The sequence below is a fragment of the Ciona robusta genome, chromosome 3 (assembly GCF_009617815.1).
Source record: "Ciona robusta chromosome 3, ASM961781v2".
Taxonomy (NCBI): domain Eukaryota; kingdom Metazoa; phylum Chordata; class Ascidiacea; order Phlebobranchia; family Cionidae; genus Ciona; species Ciona robusta.
The window spans coordinates 7,820,047-7,840,193 of NC_143237.1; the positions used below are offsets into that span (position 1 = coordinate 7,820,047).

General features: G+C 35.6%; 5 protein-coding genes across 8 annotated transcripts; 1 reads left to right on the forward strand and 4 right to left on the reverse strand.

Annotated features, from left to right (window-relative positions):
- Positions 1 to 746: 746 nt before the first annotated feature.
- LOC149738800 (F-box/LRR-repeat protein 17-like) lies at positions 747 to 7,261 on the reverse strand. The gene is made up of 9 exons (XM_089874065.1): positions 6,894 to 7,261; positions 6,321 to 6,443; positions 5,598 to 5,749; positions 5,167 to 5,278; positions 4,746 to 4,874; positions 3,969 to 4,216; positions 3,212 to 3,288; positions 2,610 to 2,749; positions 747 to 2,010 (listed from the first exon to the last, which is right to left on the reverse strand). Exons 1-9 carry the CDS (start codon positions 7,113 to 7,115, stop codon positions 1,774 to 1,776), a joined length of 1,440 nt encoding a protein of 479 aa, XP_089730191.1. The 5' UTR covers positions 7,116 to 7,261; the 3' UTR covers positions 747 to 1,773.
- A 96-nt stretch (positions 7,262 to 7,357) lies between these two features.
- Positions 7,358 to 9,356, reverse strand: LOC149738801 (protein shisa-like-2A). Of its 2 annotated transcripts, XM_089874104.1 has the most exons (5): positions 9,256 to 9,356; positions 8,842 to 8,888; positions 8,640 to 8,760; positions 8,412 to 8,566; positions 7,358 to 7,999 (listed from the first exon to the last, which is right to left on the reverse strand). In XM_089874104.1, exons 2-5 carry the CDS (start codon positions 8,867 to 8,869, stop codon positions 7,821 to 7,823), a joined length of 483 nt encoding a protein of 160 aa, XP_089730230.1. In that variant the 5' UTR covers positions 8,870 to 8,888; positions 9,256 to 9,356; the 3' UTR covers positions 7,358 to 7,820. The 2 variants fall into 2 exon arrangements, with proteins under 2 accessions (XP_089730230.1, XP_089730229.1); XM_089874103.1 differs by lacking the exon at positions 9,256 to 9,356 and having other exon boundaries at positions 8,842 to 9,132.
- Positions 9,357 to 9,508: 152 nt separating this feature from the next.
- On the reverse strand, positions 9,509 to 13,647 carry LOC149738802 (ELAV-like protein 2). 3 transcript variants are annotated; one of them, XM_089874081.1, is made up of 9 exons: positions 13,431 to 13,645; positions 13,068 to 13,175; positions 12,416 to 12,836; positions 12,022 to 12,230; positions 11,728 to 11,834; positions 11,400 to 11,492; positions 10,958 to 11,052; positions 10,329 to 10,656; positions 9,509 to 9,887 (listed from the first exon to the last, which is right to left on the reverse strand). In XM_089874081.1, exons 3-9 carry the CDS (start codon positions 12,790 to 12,792, stop codon positions 9,735 to 9,737), a joined length of 1,362 nt encoding a protein of 453 aa, XP_089730207.1. In that variant the 5' UTR covers positions 12,793 to 12,836; positions 13,068 to 13,175; positions 13,431 to 13,645; the 3' UTR covers positions 9,509 to 9,734. The 3 variants fall into 3 exon arrangements, with proteins under 3 accessions (XP_089730207.1, XP_089730206.1, XP_089730208.1); XM_089874080.1 differs by having other exon boundaries at positions 13,068 to 13,184; XM_089874082.1 differs by lacking the exon at positions 13,068 to 13,175 and having other exon boundaries at positions 13,431 to 13,647.
- Positions 13,648 to 15,342: 1,695 nt separating this feature from the next.
- On the reverse strand, positions 15,343 to 19,089 carry LOC149738803 (inositol-pentakisphosphate 2-kinase-like). Its single transcript, XM_089874067.1, has one exon. The coding sequence runs from the start codon at positions 17,223 to 17,225 to the stop codon at positions 15,786 to 15,788; it is 1,440 nt and encodes a 479-aa protein (XP_089730193.1). The 5' UTR covers positions 17,226 to 19,089; the 3' UTR covers positions 15,343 to 15,785.
- A 162-nt stretch (positions 19,090 to 19,251) lies between these two features.
- Positions 19,252 to 19,864, forward strand: LOC149738804 (ATP synthase subunit epsilon-like protein, mitochondrial). Its single transcript, XM_089874105.1, has 3 exons — positions 19,252 to 19,477; positions 19,558 to 19,709; positions 19,776 to 19,864. Coding segments are annotated over exons 1-3 (186 nt in total). The 5' UTR covers positions 19,252 to 19,445; the 3' UTR covers positions 19,778 to 19,864.
- Positions 19,865 to 20,147: the final 283 nt, after the last annotated feature.

A 20,147-nucleotide genomic window follows, 5' to 3' on the forward strand; every position in this document is an offset into this window, starting at 1 on the left:
ACCATTGTTAATTGTTTATGACATGATCGAGCTATTTGGTTCAGAAACGGATTGTAAAACAAAAAGTTATCGGTAAATTTGTTCACGTTGTAGTACAAATATAATTTAAAAAAAACATGAATCAAAAATGAACTAAAAACATGGATAACAAAACATAGACAACATGAACAAAACAACAACCAAAAATGAATGCATTTGTATGGGCCATTCATGATCCAAAATGTCGGACACAAACAACTTTGTTATGGCCTCTACTAATTTTGGTTGTAGCTACTAGCAGTGCAGTGGTTCCCAAACTTTAAAAAAAAAATTTCCTGGTGAACCCTTTGCAATTATTTTGATCTTTCACTGCCCTATAAAAATCAAAGCTATAGGAAAAATGCAAAAACCACACTCATGTACACCACTTTATTATCGCGTCACAACAACATTGCGGACCCTCTGAAACTGCTGTTTGGACCCCAATTTGGAGACTGTTGTGCTAGTGTAATATAGCCCAAGTTTAAAATGTCGCGACCAGACATGGACAAGATCTACTTTCTGCATTCCTGTCTTGGAAATTTTGTCCCGGGCATGCAGCAAGGAACTTTTTTTTGTTACACAATAATTTGCTAATAAATTCTTTTGCTCTAGCTTATATAAAAAAATTACACAGGTGGTAACACGAAATGTAATAAAACACTCGAGTTATAAAGACTGTCGCTGCCTGACAAGAATAAATATATACATCATTTACTTAGAGATAATTTAAATTGAGCTCGTTCAAATGTATTTTATATAAACGAACTATCCACAATTTAATAACAATGCATAAAAGTTGAGAACATTCTGTTCCTCATGAAAACTTGTAATCAAAGTTCAAATATTCAATTCAGAAGTACTGTCCAATATACATATATAAACATTATCTTACTTTGAATGTGGGAAACTTTTACAGAAAATCAAAAAAAAAAATTTTAAGTTCAAATTATGGAACTAAACACGCTGACAGCTAACGAGAACATCTAAATCTGTAGTACAAACGTGGTTGAAGATGTAAACAATTTTTTGCATAAATTATCGAATAAGACACCAAACAGCCATAATTATCACCAGTGTGTGATAAAACTTACAAAAATTTGAAAAATCCAAAACAGATTTAGTTCAGAAATGAATAAAAAAGTTAACAGCAAATGCCATTGACATGAATTTTTGCAAGTATTTTTTACATGTCATTGGAAAGATAATTATCTCTTACATTCTATGTATCTTTGGTATTAACTAGAATATCACAGAGTATCCACAAGAAGCAATAAACGTTTTATTTTCTTAGTACATCATATAATATTCTGCTGTTCTAATTATCAAGCAAAAGCGAAACTTTGAAACTCTTGTGTTTTGTTAAAAATGTATTTTTTGCACTAATCTATTCATATGATGTGGTTTAGCAAAAACAAAAGATGGAATAAAAATAGTTACATTTTTTTCAGAAGAGTAACAAAAGTAATTTAGTCATATAATACTTCAAAATATATAACATTAGCAAATCATTTCTGCAAAGTATGTTAAGATTCTAATCAAGTCTATAGGCGCAAATTCTGGGTGGCATGGTAGGCATATTTTGCTCTTAATATTATATTTAAATATTGAATATTTTTTTCATAGGGGTGTGCATGTAGCTATCCGTGCCTCCCCTGTATTTAGAAAAGTTTTGAGCCAATGACAAATAAAAAAGTTTGGTGCTAGTAACAAATTTCTCATGAAACAAAAAGTTTGACGCTTATGACAAATTTCTCATATTCGGGTATCGAAATATTCAATAACTCCTCCGGATGCGATTTTTCTTCTGTGGTACGGAGGAGGCATCTCTTTTGACATCTGCTCCAGGATCTTCTTTTCAGTGAGGACCCCATTGAAGGAGTGATCCCAACATCCTCTCTTCACCAACATCCGTTTGGCATCTTGGAGGAAAGTGACGAACTGAACGTGGGAAAAACGATGCGCAAGAATTTCAACTTCTTTCTTGTTTGCCTGCGTGGTAGAAAAATAAAATAATTTGTTTAGTAAAAAAAATATATATAGTAGTGTGGGGGAAGAAGGAAGATGGGACACCTTTACCACATAATAAAATCCTGATTGTTTTTTAAACAATTAACAACAGTCTATGGGAGTCGTGGGGATACGGGTATATAATTCCAAAACAAATTTTTATTTACTATCAAATGGGACGAAAAAAGAGAATAAAAACAGGTCCCATCCTACCCCAACCTTCTCTATATTGGAAAAAAATAATAAAAATTAAAAAAAAATACTTTTTATAATTCTGTATTGAATTTCAGATTTTGATAACTTAATAAAACACCTGACACATGCGTTTGGACTATATGATGTCTATGTATGGTTTTCTCCTAAATACTAAAATTTTATTTATGGTTAACAATAGAGAATTAATAGGCATCCAAGAGTTTTTTTTATTTTTTTTAATCAGAAATTTTTCATTTGTGAAAGTTTTTTTTGGTGTAAAACTAACAGAGCAAAAAAAAAAGAACAACTATTCAAAGAAAATGGACCTATAATGTCACTGAGTTCCCCAAAACATAACATAGAAAATCAAGAAAACAAAACATTACCCCTTCACATCTGGTTAATCCAAGCCATTTTAACTTTGGAAGAGACTGACACACATTCTCCACTCCTTTCTCTGTTACTTTGCTGTAACCAACGTCCAACATTTCAAGATTCTTTCCATGCCTTGCAAAGCAAGCCATGCCTGAATAAATATCAATGCATTGGAATTTGTATTCAATTAATGCTGTATAATTTTCAAAGGGAATTTAACAGTAGTTGAATACTTTAGCAATATAAAACATAGGTCCAACAAAACATTTTTAGATTAAAAATTTAATTTTTTTCTATTTTTGTATAACTTTGGATGGCCTATACCCAATTTTATAAAGATACTCCAAAAATTTCACTGTAAAAGTTATTATTATTACTATTTATAATATCAATATAAACACAAATAATCATTTATACACTTCTAGCATACTAATATAGTAGGGTGTGGGAAGATGGGACACCTTTTCATTCTATTTTCTCATCCCATTTGGTAGTTATCTAAAAAAAATAAAAGAATTAAAAAACGTACCCTTACGACTCTCATAGACCGTTAATTGTTATCTTCCCCCACCCTACTATATTATTTGTTACAGTGAAAAAGATTGATATTTACCAGAATCATCGATTGGAATGGATGTTAGAAAAACATCTTTCAGTTGTTTTAAATTCATTGCCAGCAGTTTTGCAACTCTGGAAAAAAATGATATTACCTCAACCAAAAACTATGGCTTTTTTAAAGGATAAAACTCAACCAAAAACTATGGCATTTTTTTAAAGGTAAAAAAAACTTGCCAAATCTCTATATATTTAAAAAACATTTCCAAAACTTAAATATCCATATGTTTTAAGAGTATGGAAGTTACGGTAAACCATGTTGGCTGAGTAACTTATTTTATTTTTTGACATCTACAAATGTTTTGTGACTTGTGTAAAATAACATTACCAATACCCAACAGCCAACACGATGTGTATGAAGTAACCATATTTAATATGCATATAAACCCTCCTATTTCCTGTTTTGTTATTAATTATACCAGAGCCACACTAGTTACATGATCAACACATATATGAAGCTTTGGTGTTGGGATAATGGGTTAAATTTGAACCCAGCTCCTCAACAAGAACCCCAACTAATAAGAAAAAATAAATCCAAGGTCGTCAATAAAGACCTCAACCACATAGAAAAAAATAAATCCCCGGTCTTCGATAAAGACCTTATAGAAAAAAATCCCAGCTCCTCGATAAGGGCCTCAACTATATAGAAAAAAATAAATCCCAGGTCTCCGTGAAGAAATTCAACTATATAAAATATCATGATCAGTTGTTCTGCTGTGTTAAAATATTAAAATAAAGGTAGAAAAATACTCAACCTGTTATCCAATTCATCGTTCATGCAGAGACTGAGCCTCGTCAGTTTTGTCATGCTGAGAACAATCGGTTTCAGATTCTCATAAGTGAAGCCTTTACAACGCGTCAAATAAAAAACTTCCAAATTCTTCAGCTTAGCCAAACTTTCAGCAGATTTTGGCGCAAACTTTGCCATTTCGACGTTTAGATCAACCATGGTTGGATTGGTTGATTCGCGTGCTACAAGTTCGGCGATAGTTTTGTCCGTTATCTGGCAGAATAGCAAAATATTTTTTGTCATCTGGAGAGGCAGTCAGTAGCAGCCATCAGTTATATTACATATATATTTTTAGATACATTTGAAACATCTAAAAAAATTGTGAAAAGTATAACTTGATTCCTATGCATAACGTTTTTGATGTTTTTTTTAAATTTTGGGGGTGATATAGGCTATAGCCAAAATTAAATTACACTCATAGTTGTCAAACACATGGGAAACCGCAGTAATTAATGAGCTAAATGTGGTAGAATATAGATCTGCTATAAAGTCATAACAAACACTTGGGTATCAAACTATGTAAAGTCAACCTTGTTTCATAAACTGACATGTCACTGCCACTGCTTACACCTCTAACATTAAGCCATGTTTAAACCTATGCTTATAATATAAACATTTATGCCATACCATGTGTACTTCACATAGTGTACAGAAATCCCAGTTGAAAAAATAGTTTAGTCATGGCATTGCAGTTTAAATTTTTTTTCCTACAACATTGATATTGATATAAATATATATATACCTTTAAATCTTCCATTCTCAATGTTGTTAATTTCTTACAACTTCTTATAACAGCAATAGCTCCATCATCAGTTATTACATGATTCTTGTTAACACTGAGGAATTCTAAATCTTTAAGGCAGTTTGCTATCTGTTAAAAATGCAACAGTTTAATAACTTTAGTACCTAATGATTTGCACATTTTACGTAACTGCCAAAATAATTTTTGAAAGGCCTAAACTAGATTTAACTACAGCTTAGAAAAACTTATAAAAAATGAAAAAATAGAATAAAAATCACCCAAAAAATTAAATATGTGGTAACTCGTAAGCAGGCAAGAGGTATGTGAAACAGAACACTTATGTTATAACCACTGTCATTGCCCCACTACGTAAGGATAACTAAGTTACACGCATTTCTTCAGTGTAATTTATTACAATCACCGTTAACATAGTTTCATCCGTTAAACCCATCATGGCAATTTGAAGGTGTTTCAATCGTGGACAGTTTTGAATCATGGAAATAACAGTTTCTTCATTCAAACATGAAGCAGAGCTGAGATGAATAAACACAGTGATGTTAACTTCAGTAGTGTTATCCTAGAGTGGATTGAACACATAGTGCATGGTTTTCTAGTAGTTTTATAAAGTTAAGTTAGAAAAAGGAATGAATTACTTTTTAAGTTAAGTGTAAAAATACTTCTTTTAACTTAAGTGCATAAACATTTTTTAAACAACAAATACAATTAACAAAACAAAACTTTCTGTTGTAGCTGCAAAAGTGTTTTTTAAACAACCCAAGAAAATAAAATTTGCAGCTAGACAAGTTTAAAGTAATGGATCATAGTTAAAAATTTATTTAGAAATTAGGATACCATGTGAGCTTCAAGGTTTCTAACATTGGGCAAGCCTTGGAGAGAGCTATAAGTCCCTCTCTGGTTAAACGCTTGTTTGAAGCTCCACGCAAGTTGACACTTTGAACATTTTTGCTAAATGTTACAGCTCTTAGTAGGACTTCATCTGTAACCTTTTTTGTAAAGATTTTCGAACATTAAAAACTTTATTTAATCATATTTAATGGACAATAGTACAGAATGGCTTAAAATAAAACAAAATATTAGTCATAACTCATAACAGCGCATGATAAATTGGTAAAATATTTAGTAAGAGTATGACCATTAATGAATATATGCAACTTATTAATCCTCCAGTGACATGACAACGACATCCGTTATAACACAGATGTTGTATTTTAAACACCTTATGTCTGCTTGTTACTTTGTGGGTGATTTATTTTATCTCTTTGTCATTTTTTTGTATGACTGACAAATTATGGAACCAATATGATAAGGGGCATTGGTTTGGAATATTTGCTGACACTTAAGCTTCTTATCTCAGGACACTTGATTTAAAACGTCAACAATGGTAGCAGCGTCAAGCCTCAAACCCGTATCTTTTGGTCTAAAGGTGAGGGCTCGAACCACTGTGTCAGGGCCCAGATTTAAATCATAATAACAGCAACCTAGCTGTTGTGAGTCTTGTTTATAGTTTTACACATTATAAAAAAAAAAAAAAAGTATATTAAAATTTAGACTTACCAATGATCTATCTGAAAAATCAATCTCTTTCCAGAAAGTTTGGTCATGGCAGACCTGATGCCAGTGCTTGCACACAAAACATAAATCTAATAGTCGGTCTTCCACAGAAAGGTAGGAAAATATCTGTAAAATATATTGGTTTTAAATGAGATATATGCTACAGTATAACATTTTGTGCAACAGCGAAAAACAGGCACTTTTTAGTTAAACCAGGGCCAAACAATCTGGACAACATGTGAATCAATGTACTTTTTTTGTCTTGCCATAACACGGGTGTTTTGTAACATAACACATGTGTTCTATTCTTTACGCTTTATGCCCCTTTCTAATTATGCTATTTATAACTTTGTAGGTATTTTTTGATTGTAGGTTATTAGGTGTATGGCTGACAATTTAGTCAAACCACAATAAACCATTAAGTTGGAGCAAATTTATTTAGGGTACTCAGGTTAATATCTTTATTGCTATACTATTAAAATAAGCACTAATTAACCATGAAACCATGAATAAACTATTAAAAAGGTGATTCTAATTTGTTAGAGGCATGTCAACGAATGTAGAGCACTGTATTACCTTTACTAAAACCGAATACGGTAGCTGGTTTATATTGGTGACCTCTGGAAACCACGTCTCATGCTCTTCTGCATCTCGAAGGTAAGACGAGTGCAACTCGGTTGTATCATAACATTCGTCTGGACCATTTTCAATCTGCTGTTTTCGCATCCATTGCAGGATATTTGTAGGAAAAAATCGCTGGTAAAACCGCTTTAGTAAACTGTAAACCCAGTCTGCCATTGCCGCAATTCCTCAAATCACATAATAAACAATAACCACTTGGAAATCCCTCGAATGTTTACCTTTACCGCACTGAGACCAATGTTTAAGAGCGCAACTAGCGGCAACGCTTTTATGTATGGAGCGTACACTAGTCGCCTACTATGTTGTACCGTAACAACTAAGTTTCGTCGGTAGTACCCGGTAGTGCCTACGTATGTAGGGTTTGACTTACTAGTACTAGATACCTCTTAATTATTGACTTTTTGCGAAAATGTTTCATCTTTTATTGAGTAAGCATTTTGCCCAGCACATTTTTGTTACAAAATCCACAAACGGGTTAAAATTAACACAGGTCATTCCAAAACTTAATGTGGGAAAATAGAAGTGCTGCTTTGACGGTAGTGAAAATACAAACCGTACACCTAGTATGATTTAAACTCAAGATTCGGGCTTTTAATTTTATTACAATGGCAGAAGTTTTCGACGTGAACGTTCAATATTCGTCGAAAAGTTCCAGTAGTCGTACGCTACGCCTATACCCAAGACATAAACCAAACTTAAACTCTTTGGTCCGATGCCTCGTTAACGGTTCATTCTGGTGGGACCCACTTGACGATAACCCAACAACGTCCAGTTGTTAAACTATAAATAGTTCTCATACAACGTTCATCTTTCCCAAGCAAATAGGAAACGAGGACATACTTTTTAAGGTGTACCACAAGCTTATGGCTGTTCGCGAGCAGAAACATTACTTAAGCTTGTTGAGGACTGAGATGCGCATGCCGTATAAGCTGGTGGTTGTAACGGGAGCTCTTTTCCATTTACATGCAAAGTAGCATACTCCGGAGGAGGGTAGTCAGGATAAACAGTGCTTTCGATGTCGTATGCTTGATTTGAATAATCTGTAAAATTTTTGGTAGTAATTTGAATAATCTGTACAATTTTTGGTATATAGTAAAAATCTTTGGTAGTCCAATTTGGTAGTAAACAAAAAACATTCAAAGAATTATTAAACCAAATCCTCACGATGACCATAGGCCGTTATTACATGATCAAGATATTTAGATTTTATCTGGTAAAGTTGTCCTATCTTCCTCCACCCTACTATACTACTTTGGAGTAAGAGCTGTTATAGCACCTCCCATATTTTCTGATTGTATTTTTTTTAAGTAACCACGGTTTTTATGGTCACGAAGATTCGGTAACATAATTCAGTAAATATACTTTATTTAACACCACCAAATGGGACGAGTAAAAAATAAAAATAAGGTCCAATATCACCCCTTCCTATTATATAATAAGATTTTTGCTTACAGTCTGAATGTGGGAGCGTTGTGGACACATTTGGATCAACCGCGGTTTGACGTCTGTTCGGTCGTTTCAACCAACACAAGCAGTAAACGCATGTTACAATGCTACCAAGCAACATCAATGCAGCTGCAACAGATACCCCAACTATAGTGCCAGACCTAAACATAATGAGAAACAAAAAATACGTTTGACTATCAGAATTAAAATTTGTAGGCAAAAAACTTTTCTTACCCCAGTGTAAATGCTTTTGAAAATGAGTGTGAGTAACATGGAGCAGTAGCACAATAGGCGTGAGCGCCGAACCCACAACATGTGTATTTGGGATTACAAATTGGACGATATAATCCGCAACCTAAACACACGACAAAGCTCGTAAAGAAAGACATTTTCCATTTTGAGTTCTATTTAATGCAAGAAATTTAATAGTACTTACGTTGCGCCTTGACAAGGTACGTGTACATTGTGAAGCAGAGAGTTAATCTGTGGTAAACATTAACCATCCCAAACAAAAGTTAGTTAATAAAGATCGCTGCTGAACTGAAAGCAATGCTTTATCAATAGAACTAATGTAGCGCATAACTCTTACGTAAACAAGTCCGGACCTTTTTTACATATAATGTAATTAGGGATTAGTTGGTACATAGCACGGCCGTATTTTTTCCACAGCCATCTAAAATACTTTCACCGAATCATTTACATAAATGTACTATGGTGTTGAACAGAAAACGATCTCAACTGATAATATGCTTATCTAAACTTTTCGACAACGCTATTATAAGAATACATGCTTGCTACTGATGAAATGAAGTGAAACGTGACAGAGATGCATTCTTCATACATAATTTACCTCTTATTAATATTTCATAGAACTGTACCATCCTATTTAAACCATCACGTATCATAAACTGCTTCGACTACTGGAGGAGTAAAACAACGCACATTGGCGTTGGAACAGGCAATCACTTAATCACCGCAAGCTTACAAAAGGGTTTAAGCTGTCGGCAATCATAGTTCTTTATAGGTAGCTCTAATGGATTCGTATTGTATACAAAACCGCACGATACAATACGCTTCTTTGTGCGGTAATTAAGACTAAGCACTAAAGAGATCACTAAACATAGTGATAATGTATTACATCGCGTACAATGATAGTTCATTCGCAATGAACGAAACGCTAAAACAGCCGCGTAAAAAAGCAATGTCAAATTGAGCGATATAAAATGGAAACGAGAAACCGCCAGCTACGAAACAGACCCGTCGCTGTTTCAGATACGTTACAACGTATTTTAATGTACAGTTTTGGAATTGATTTACATATTTGAAGCGTTATGTTTTAATTGAGACCTGCAATGCCTTTTTCTGGAAGACATACCCGTTCATCTGGGCAACTGCATAGCTAGCCTCTGCTGCAGTACTGAATGTGATGAAACCGTATCCTTTGCCGGTGCCTTTCATTTGATCATAGATCACATTCACACGCTGGAATTTGAAGTAATGAAGTTTTAACTCCTAGTATGGATTTTACTACTTTGTGTAGTGGTAAAGTGGTTCTTAAATTGTTTTTAGTTATTTACAACTTTTCAACATATAGTTACAGTGCCAGTGTACAGTAAAGATTTACTGTATTCTTATTGACTTGTAGTACATCTATAGTAGCTCGCCTACCACACAGAACTGATATAAGAATTGGAACACATAATATACGACAGTAGGCAATACAACAACTTTGCTTAATATCCACACGACCACACCTATATAGAGTTAAACACATGCACATCAAGCTACATCTTCCTAATTATTTTTACCTATGTGCAATATTTGTTATTACTGAGGTATTAAATTTTGAACCAAGTTTTGACATATTGGCAACTGTGGCGGCGGAAGAGAAGTAAATGTTGACATACACAAAGCAAAACTTACCACAATCGTTCCAAAGTTGAAAAACAAATGCCAGAGTGCGTTCTCATCAGTATAAGGTCCAATCCCATAAACATAAACGATCCTCCCTTCTGCCTGTGCAGAAGCTTCAGCAGCTCGATCATGGTTACCCCCTCCACCATAGTTCTGGTTGCCTCCAAATGACCCATAACCCATACCACCCCCATAGTTGTTCATGTTGTTCCCATAGCCGGGTCCACCGAACCCACCGCCACCACCCCCAAACCCACTGTTGCCGTACCCGGCATTGTAATTTCCTCCCCCAAAGTTGTTTCCACCCCCAACACCAAAGCCACTGTTGTTGTTACCCCTAAGATTAAAAAAGTAACTGTTTTTAAAAATTTGCCTGAAGCAGTTTAAAATGCTTTATATATTACCCTAATTGCTCTTGGATTACAAACATTTTCACACCCTAAACATTTTCAGGTCCAGAAAATAATGGAAAAAAACATGGATACATATCATACAAATACATAAGATTGTATATCACAAAGGTCACTCCCCGGCCCTACAGTTTATTAAAGCCAGTAAGCCACTATACAATAGCCAATATCTTAAATATTATTAGATCATAACAATAATAGGTAACACAGACACACATAGGGACATACCCTCGACCAGACATTGGTGAATATCGACCACGAATTCCCTTCAACCCACGACCCCTCATAGGACCTCCTCCAGTCTTGCCTTGGTAGTTGCCACCCTGGATAATAGGATTATTTATAAATACTGATTTTGTATCATACACTAACAAAATCACATACACTATAAATAAATAAGTATGGTTTTTTAAATTAGGTCTGTGCAGTAGCAGCTTGGTGTCTGGGTGTTCGGACACATGCAATAAACTTGGGGTGGCAGCTTCTGACAGGCATACCACTATGTAATTTTCGCATTGCAAGAACGCATGCGACAGGGTAGACAGTAGCTAGTAAAAGGCAGATAAACCCTGCAATTTGACTACAATGATAGCTCTGGGCGGGATTCACACCGAAAAATACTCCCACACAAAATTGGGAGAAAAACAAGTAAGCAAACAGTGTAACAAACCTGAAAAGAATCTGGAACTTTCTGGTCGGTTTTTGCAAACTTTACCACCAATGGAGATGTGCTGGCTTGTGAAAATACAGCACCATTCAATGCCTGTGTTTACATTAACAATAAAGGTGTCATGTTTTAAAGGGTAAAAACCATGTTAAGGTGTAAAATTGGGCTTCTCAAACACATACAATTGATTCAAACATTGTTTACATTTTACTACAGTCATCCAACCCTAATAACGTTACATCTATAATTAACAATATAATAGAAACCGGTCCCTAATAGACATGTAATGAGTCGATGACTAACAAAAAAGTTAACTTTAAACAGTACACACCTTTATAGCAGCCATAGCTTCATCTTTGGTGTTAAATAAAACAAATCCGATACCAGAGCACAAGTTTGTGTTTTTGTCCTTCAATACCCTGGTTTGAATAATGGTTCCTGCAAAGTATTACATTAAACACATTTTAAGATGTCATAATTTCAGAAAATATAAATCATGCTTTGTATTAGTCCCCCTTTTAAAAACAACACAACAAAATTGGTAAAATAGATTCTGCAACAGCAATAAGCGTATGTGTTATTACCAAACATTTTAAATTATTAAGGAAAAAAGTCTTAAAATTACCATAAGAAGAAAATCTTTGTTTCAATGATTCCTCTGATGTGTCTGGATTCAAACCAGCCACGTAAAGATTGATGTTCTTTGAATCAGCACCAGCAGGTTTGGAAAATGCAACTTTGATTGTTTTATGTTGAATAGGGTGGCCATTCAACTGCTGGATTGCTTTGTCAGCATCTTCAGGCTTGACATAATCAACAAAGCCATAGCCAAAACTAAAAACAAAAGTGTGTGGTTGAAATTTCGGGATAAATAATAATCAAGGGGGAATGGTAAAACTGTTTCATTTTACCAGTGTCATTTTTAACACCATAAACAACTATCTAAAGGCATGCTTTCTATAATAATGTTTGTACATAATAAAAGTGAAAACCAAATCAAGTGTACATGTGCAAATTACCTGTAACCACTTTGCTTATCTCGTATAATCCTTGCAGAAGTCACAGCACCCACGTTGTTGAATAATTGATAGAACTCCTGATCGGACAAAGTTTGTGGAAGATAGTTCACAATAAGGTTGGTCTGTGCCTGATTAGTTGATGTTGTTGTTGTTGTTGTCATGCCGTATGTGGTGGAGGCTATGTTCTGGATCTGTTGGATCTGTTGGATCTGACCGCCATCTCCAACCATGTTTTGCTGACCCATTTGTCCCACCTGCCCCATTTGGTTCTGTTGTGGCATTTGGTTGACTTGACCCATTTGTCCCATTGGTGTGGTTTGGCCCATTTGACCGTTTTGGCCCATCTGGTTCATCTGCATCATAGGATTCATATTCATGTTATCTCGCTGTTGGGGCCACAGAAAGAGAATGGAAAGGCACCCTGTTAAATTAAAGATGTAGAATCACATGCATTCTAATATTTTTCATAATTCAATGAAAAAAAGGATTTAAATTGCGAAATTGGGCAAATATTAAAAATAAAATGCGGTCCAAAATATATTTAATAACGTCTGTATAAGTTTAAAAAAAAAACACTAAAACAATTTATAAATATAAAAAAATCGTAAAAAAGGAAAAATGGAACAAAAACTAAAAAAGTCCAAAAACTCACGACAAAATGCAAATATCGATGTATGAAATCGCAAATAGAAAATTGAAAAAATCAGCTGGTATTGATCGATGCCAAAGATGAATTAGATCGTTATTATTCCTGTAAAAACTGCGCTAACTGTGAAAAAGGAGAAAAATAAAGTTTGCTGGAAAAATAAAAATTTAGAATGTTATGCGGTACAACAAAAACAGTACATATGCAGTACAATACATTGACACTTTGATAAAAAAGTGGGACCTATTTTATTGTAAATGCAATCAATATAAGGAACATGTAAATAATTATTATTTGTACATAAAGCGGATAGAGGTGGAGTCTGCAGTGTTAAGGTATAGAGTGGATTTAATGTTACATAACACTTACCATTAATTTTTCAATTTCAACGTTTAACAGATCACGTTTCAGTTAGCAATTACGAAGTACAATAGCGTAACGTAAATGTCTTCGTACAACCTGTAATATGAAACATAAATTACTAACAAGTAACGGCGTCAACAAAAATCCTTTTTCTGACTATTTCTTACGAAAACCGCCACACTGAACATTACCTTATATTTATAAATACCGCGAAACTAAAAAACCCTACACGCGCCGCAATTGCTTTTTCGCTTTTGTGGAAGCCATGGATGACCCTTTGTCCGCCATCTTTGATCTCGGTAATTAGACTGGGGAGTTAATACAAAAAAGCGTGGCTGCATTCCAAATCTTCAGCATGGTAAAGATCAATGTATTAAAATAGGTATAGAAGCAACGCTTATAGATATACATATATATAAGCGTTGATATAAGCGTTGCTATTAGCAAAGTTAGTATAGACCAAGTTAGGAAACGGATTGTAAAACAACGAGTCTTGTTATCCATTGTCGCGCGTCTATGACGTCATAGACGCCACCATTACGGAGCCCACGGCATAGCATTTTGTCATTGCTGGGTGCTGTTTTTCGTTTAAATATTGCGATTTTTTAAAAACCAAGCACTTCTGCACGTAAAAATGGCTTTCTACAAATGTTATATCTTATCACAATAGTAAACCTCACAAAAATTAACAGCTTTTATTGAACACTCAATCAATTAAAAAGTAAAAAAAAACAGAAAACATCAAGTTTACTAACCAAAAACAAAAAAGAACATGTTTAAAATATAAAAATACAAACAAAAACGCATAACATTACCATAAACTGGTGTATCTAGCTGCAGTTTTGCATGTAAATTGCCGTGATTTTACTTTTGGGCTCACAAACTTACCCGGCAACGAAACTTAAGGTATCTGTGTAAAATTTGCCTAATATCGAAGTGACATTAAGGAAAACAAGACTGAGTTACTATTTTTGGTCCTTTGCTTGAATTAGTAAGCTACCTTTTCTGCGTTACGGGTCTTTATGAAATCGGAAAACGCGAACACTTTATCTGCTAGTACTAAAGCAGTTTGGAGCTGCATGTCCACTCATGTTGGATTATAAATGTAGTAAAGAATGGCTGTGTAGATTCGTAGGTATGATCATATACTATTATGTATAAACTAAGCTGATTGCTGCTAGTTTTAATCGCCAAGTAAAGTACCCTGTTAAACCACACTGTACACCGAAAACCAGTCAAAATATTAATTTACTTCACCTTAATTCCTAGATTTAATATTATATAACAAGATTTGTATTAGAAATTATATTTTAAATGTTAAAACAACCGCTATACGTGTTTTCTAGCTTTATATCGTTTACAAGAACCAAATGAACACATGCCGACCATGCATTTGTATAGGCGATTCACGCTCTGTGGGCTCCGTAATGGCAGACACGAGCACCGTTTCCTAACTTGGTCTATACTAACTTTGGCTATTAGTTATAAAACTACTATATTTTTATTTATGCGAGCACTTCTATGATCGAAACTGCATATTATATGAAGCAATTGACTTTTATAACCGGTGAGATCACTACAGGTAATTACCCCTTCTCTTAAAAACCTGTTAAATTTATCCAGCATTAGCTATTCTTATACATAAATTAAACTCTTAGTTGGAAACAAGGTTGTGTGGAAGCCTGGATTAATGGTATTCATGTCACATGGTGCGACTGACTGACTTTAATGTTTAATCAGGAAAATTAAGTTAATAATTGAATAAACGTAACCAACTTATTGAAATCAATTTTTTAATCAACTAAGTGTAACTTCTATTTTTCTCTCGCCTGACAGGCGTTAGTCGTTATACACAGGTGTTCTGTACTAAACACCTTGTGCTCACTTACGAGTTCGAACGCATGTAAATTTGTGGGTATTTGTTTCTTTTATTTTTGTTTATTTTTGAGTACAGCTGACGTTAAGACGGTCCACGAGGAAAATTTGGTTGGAACAATTGGCGTTAACAGTCTTGCCCAAGGACACCGCCCACTATGGTAGCAGCGATCAACTAGCCTTGGGGTCGCCTATAACTAGGCAGGCGCGACAACGATTGTGCCACGGCGCCGGTATATTAACTACATTAAACAACAACTTTATATAATACATTGGGTACAAAAATATTCTGCATAACATCGTCATTAAACTAATTGTTTATTGCTAGTGAAGTAAGATTTTTGATCGTCGACAAAAACACATCTCTAGTCGGCAGCATTTCTTTCCTATAGTAATACAGCAGTAAGTGTAACAATTAAGTGCTTCGTGTTATATAAAAATTGTGTTAACTGGTGAAAAAATCTACAATGATAAAACAGCTAGACATCAAGGGTCGCATTTATGGTCGTCATTTAAAACAGAAAGAAATTCTTTCGTTTGAGAACAGTAATGATCGATTCGGTTAGGCGGTTCTTTATAAAGATCAAGAATTGCAATGGAGCAAAGATAACTGTCTCCGTAACCATCCTCCACGCAGAAAGAACCGTTCTGTTGGTTACTATCATCAACTTCACGCAGCTTGGAAAATGAAATAATCAGTGAGCAGCAGGTAAAGGCACGAGCTATGGTATAGCGACGTAGGGAATCGGCATAAGATTCTAATTGTCGCAATTTGCTACTCGATGACTGGTTATCCAGAGTAGAATCGCTATTGTGGCCAGGCAAGGTGGCAGCGCGTCGCCAAACATCAGTATTGTATGGCAAGTTTAATGAGAGCAATGCTGCATCTTTTTCGTTGGCTGATATGTACGCTTGAATTTCGTCGTTCATTCTCTGAACCTCCGATAAAGGTACGTCACACATGTTTTTCACTGCCGAGAGAAAATCTAAAATGCACATACCATTTTCTTCCTCTGTATCGCATTCGGAACCGTTCTGCTCGGCAACAATTCCATCTTTCCGACGGCAGTGCACAGACACGCTCGATCGGGACTTCAACAATGGCCGTTGAGCAATCTTTTGCCTCAGGCTCCGGCCAACCAAGTTCAAAAACGCTGAAGTGCCACCTCGGCCAAAAATCGGAGACACGTTTTCTTCAAAGAAGTCGCCGCACCTCGCATTACGAGATGCGGCAAGAGACTGGGAAAATATGATGTCATCATTACGACGCACGGATAAGTGCCTTTGAGGGCATGCAATCATATCTCGCAATGCTCGCTGTATTCGTGCACTGTCATGAGAGAACAAATCAAACGGGCAATACATTGACTGTTCAGCAGCACCAGGCTTGCGTTCAAGCGAAACCTTTCTACTACAAGAAAGGCACATACCGCGTGAGCCATTACGTTCGTTTAGAGAGGTAGGAATGTAACAGCTTTTAGGTCTGAGTTCCACGCTAATAATGGGTGAGTTATCTTCGTTAAGTAATCGGTGGTCACGCGGGGTTACACTTTGAGGTAAACAGCTTCTGCAGAAATCAGGCATCAGTAAAGCATGTGTCGCCGACTCGTCAAGGTTAACTCTACCGTTTAATTCGGCGGGTCTGTTGTGAGATATCACGGCCGAGAGTTTATCTAAAAGTTGCGGCGACACATAGAGTTGTTCAGCTTTATAATGAACATTTAATCCATCCAGCAGCTTGTAGACAACATTCACTAAGTAATCCATTTCTGCCGAGCCGAAATCCTCGTTTCGCGTTGGCACTGAAGCGTGCCTTTTACGCCTGGCCAATTTCCTGATACGGAGCACTTGATTGGATTTTGAATTGGAGAATACGACATTGTTGTTTCCCTCCACGCGGTAAATCCATTCTGATTCCTCGGCCATTAAGTTGTACAATTACTTTTTAGTTGTCCTACAGTAACAATACTTCAGATAAGAAACTACTACCGCGCCTACACTACAGAACTCTGCAATACAAACAACCGGCGCTAAAGAATGCGCTTGCTTTGTATTTAGGTACTTAACTTGAGCTGCTGTCTTTCTTTCAAATGGTCATAAAATAGTTATAGGCGTGTTGCGTTAGTCATTTCGCACTTATATATAGATGCTTATCTAAATGTACACGCTGCGTATATTTCGTTGGTGTAACTCACCTTGCAACTACTAAGTTTCTGGGCGAGATTCTGGTTGGTATAGTTCATAACGCAGTGATATCTCCGCACGGCAGCTATTCTAGCACGCGCCAGCCAGAACTTCCTGTTGCTCTTTCAAAGCAGGCAGTACCTCTACAATTAGGCCCTCCAGTAACACGTAATAGCCTTCTATTTTTCACTTTTTAATGACTGCTGCGTCATGCTTCAAAGAACATGCAACAGCTTTCCTTATACACTTTCCCTGTTAGTGCGGTTTCTGCACAGAACATCTAAATCTTTACACAGTTTGTTTATTCCATGAATAATGGATGATTCGTTGGCAGTCCCAGTGTTATCACACGTACTAAGCGTGACCATCGAAGAAATTCGAGCCAACGAACACCACATAAGGTAACACCACTCAAGGCGTAATTGTACAAAGCTGCTGAACGACAACCATTTTCTACGTGAAGCTATGTCTTTTAAATAGTGACGAGCGGAAATTACGTCATAATATTACAGCCGTCGGTTATGCGTAGCAGCCGAAACAGCTTTGCGTCGGTGATAAAAAACATTTTAAAATATATTGTACTTCAGAAATATTTATGTTATCAACAATATAAATTGTTAATACAAGTTTATAATTATTTTTACAACTACAAACTGAACATATTTTAGGTTAACTTAATACAATCCGCAATCATGTGCTGGCCGGGCAGCTAACAAACAATGCTATACAGTATATACAAAACCTCTGGCTGATAAGGCCCCCATAACAATTGAAGCCAACTGCAGCTGCCTGTTATAGGAAGTAAACTTTAAACAATTGCCAAACAAAATTCCTGCGCTCTTTTACAGAGAAAACGTGTATAAGTCGACTTATATAGGTCTACTAAACATCATCAATGAAGACGCGCAATTATAGCTTGTGTGTAATGATAACAAAGAATGACGCCACGACGCCACTTTGACATTAAAACATTAGCCTATGTTCTTACGACACCCGCTACCTTATAACGATAATTAGATTAACGGCAAGCATAATGTCACGTTTGGTGATTATTGATGACAGAGTGGTATATTATATGCGTCGTTCCTTTCCGTTTAAATGTGTTATACATTACGTTGCATTGTTGTGATGGTATAACATTTCACGTCATTTGTGATTCAGCAATACTTAATATTTGTCATGTCGCCACAGATGCTATGACACACGTTGTAAAATGTAAATAAACGAAAGTGCATTGTGCAAGGAAGCACTGTCAACAAACGATTTAGCTGGGCATTGTCTACTCTAGTCTATTTTTTTTCAAAGGACCTCAATCGTTTCTGCACACCCTTAACTTTATAAGAAGAACCTTAATCCGCACAACCCTCAAAACATTCTCAGAAGGCCTTAAACACTTCTGCACATCCCATAAACTTGTCAGTATTCGTGCGAAACACCTGAACAATCTGTAAAGTGTTTTTAAGGGAAGGTGGGATCTTTAACTAGAATTTGGTTCCTAATTCAGTATCGCTAGAATTTGCGAGTGCCCTTAAAAAGTTTCGACATTGTTCGGATTTTTCTTTTTTTATGTTCTACCTGCACCCCATTAAATAAAAAATAAAATACATGTTCACCCAAGCGTGAAGGACGGCTGCCGCATTAAATTTTTACGCTAACACCATTTCACCTCACTAAGCAAACCGTACTGATTGGTACCGTACTTATTGGCGTGTAAATTAATGTTTTCATTACCCTTTTTTAATTAGATCGGTACTACAGTATTTGCTAACAATTCTACCTCCAAAAATTTGGAAAAAAATAATAAAAAGCGTGTGCTTATTACGTACAGTTTGCTGTTCGTTTTTAAACACAAACAGATATAAAGTATTTGCGTTTCGAGAAGTTTGTTGCCTATTTAACCATTTATTTCTCTATTTAGTTTTTTATAGTTGGCAAGTAACGTCAAATTTGTTTAAAATTATCATGGTTGTTCCTTGGCGTCAAGCTGGTCTCACGTAAGTTACCTCCCAAAAGCGATCAAAATTCTCATCAAGTGAATGTTTAAACCAATTAAACGTACATGCTTTAATATCAGATACATCCGATATTCACGAATCTGCGCGCAAGCTGTCAGGCAAGCACTAAAGCCTGAATTCCAAGATGCAGCCAAAATGAGGGACCAGAGATCCGTGCTAACTCGGAAATGGGAAAACGGAAAACCAATTGGAACCTTCCCAAAAACAGCCTGTGAGTAAAAAGTATAGCCATGCCCTGTGCTTCACATTCTCTTACATGTTAATTTATCTTTTGCAGAATGAATTCAGATAGCTGCTTTCCTCATTTTCTATTCAAACTGTTCCTTTGCTTTGAAACAAATTAAATAAAAGTGGCCATTTAACATGCTTTTGTATGAACTTGTTTTAACAGACAGCTTTGATCAACAAAAAGTTAATACTGCCGTATGTAGACAGCAGTAAGAATAACCCTTAGTAATTAGGCAAGAAAACATAATAGTGAAGCCAAGAGTACAATCACATCTTTCACTCCACATTGATCATCTCTAGTACTAATTAACTTTCTAATTCGACATTTTCTGTATAGGTAGAGACTTCGCACCAAAATTTGTGAATATGTAAAAAATCATGTCTGGCTTAATCTACACACTAAGCAGAATAAGGAGTGGCA